Source organism: Coturnix japonica, unplaced genomic scaffold, assembly GCF_001577835.2.
Source record: "Coturnix japonica isolate 7356 unplaced genomic scaffold, Coturnix japonica 2.1 chrUnrandom533, whole genome shotgun sequence".
In the NCBI taxonomy this organism is placed as follows: Eukaryota; Metazoa; Chordata; class Aves; order Galliformes; family Phasianidae; genus Coturnix; species Coturnix japonica.
Window position 1 is genome coordinate 44,960 of NW_015439916.1, and position 1,278 is coordinate 46,237.

Below are 1,278 nucleotides of genomic sequence, written 5' to 3' on the forward strand. Positions count from 1 at the left end.
TATACTGGGATATACTGGGTTATACTGGGATATACTGGGTTATACTGGGTTATACTGGGATATACTGGGTTATACTGGTTTATACTGGTTTATACTGGTTTATACTGGTCTATACTGGTTTATACTGGTTTATACTGGTTTATACTGGTTTCTATAGCCGCGGTGACCTGGGCCTGGAGCGCAATGGAGCCAAGACATTGAGGTCTGTAGCCCCGCCCCCTTCAACCCCATTGGCCAATGAAACCCCGTCTCATTAGCATCTTCCACATCCCATTGGTTGCCTCTCATTAAGTCCCGCCCCCTCCTTTATAACCTTGCCCCTTCTCATTAGCATAGCCCCGCCCCCTCCCACACTCTATAGCAGCCATCTCATTAGCATAGCCCCGCCCCTTACCCCTTCTATAGCCCCAGCTCATTAGCATAGCCCCGCCCCTTCCCCCTCTATAGCAGCCATCTCATTAGCATAGCCCCGCCCCTTTCCCTTCAATAGCAGCCAGCTCATTAGCATGGCCCCGCCCCTTTCCCCTTTTATACCTCTCAACTGATTGGCATGGCCCCGCCCCCTTGGCTTTATACCCACCCATAGCAATCAACTCATTAGCATAGCCCCGCCCTCTTGGCCTTAAACCCTGCCCCCTTCTTACTAAGCCCCACTCCTTCCATAGCCGCCACCTCATTAGCATAGCCCCGCCCCTTCCCCCTTCTATAGCTCCATCTCATTAACATAGCCCCGCCCCCTTGGTTTTAAACCCACCCAGAGCACCCACCTCATTAGCATAGCCCCTCCCCCTTGGCTTTAAACCCCGCCCCCTTCTCCCTAAACCCTACTTCTTCAATAGCACCCAGCTCATTAGCATAGCCCCGCCCCATTAAGCCCCGCCCCCTTCCTTAGCAGCCAACTCATTAGCATACCCCCTCCTCCTTGGCTTAAAACCCACCCACAGCACTGAACTAATTAGCATAGCCCCGCCCCCTTAAACCCCGCCCCTCCCACAGCACCCAACTCATTAGCATAGCCCCGCCTCCTTGGCGTTATCCCTCCCATAGCAACTAGCTCATTAGCATAGCCCCGCCCCCATTGGCTTTAAACCCCGCCCCATCCCCAATGCACAGCAATGACCTCATTAGCATAGCCCCGCCCCCTTTTCCAGGTGCCCCGTCCTATTGGTCGTCGGCGACAACTCCCCCCACGAGGACGCTGTGGTGAGTGGGCGGGGCTTAATGCCCATATATGGTCATGTGGGCGTGGCCTATGCCATATAAGGTCACGTGGGCGTG

At 54.5% G+C, this 1,278-nt stretch overlaps 1 protein-coding gene across 1 annotated transcript in view; it reads left to right on the plus strand.

Moving 5' to 3' along the window:
- LOC107307287 (protein NDRG2-like) overlaps positions 1-1,278 on the plus strand; it is a 30,163-nt gene extending 28,885 nt beyond the window's left edge. Inside the window, exons 9-10 of the mRNA XM_015850783.1 lie at positions 158-202; positions 1,152-1,278. Coding sequence (XP_015706269.1) covers positions 158-202; positions 1,152-1,263 — 157 coding nt within the window. The 3' untranslated portion in view covers positions 1,264-1,278. The remainder of the gene's footprint in view (positions 1-157; positions 203-1,151) is intronic.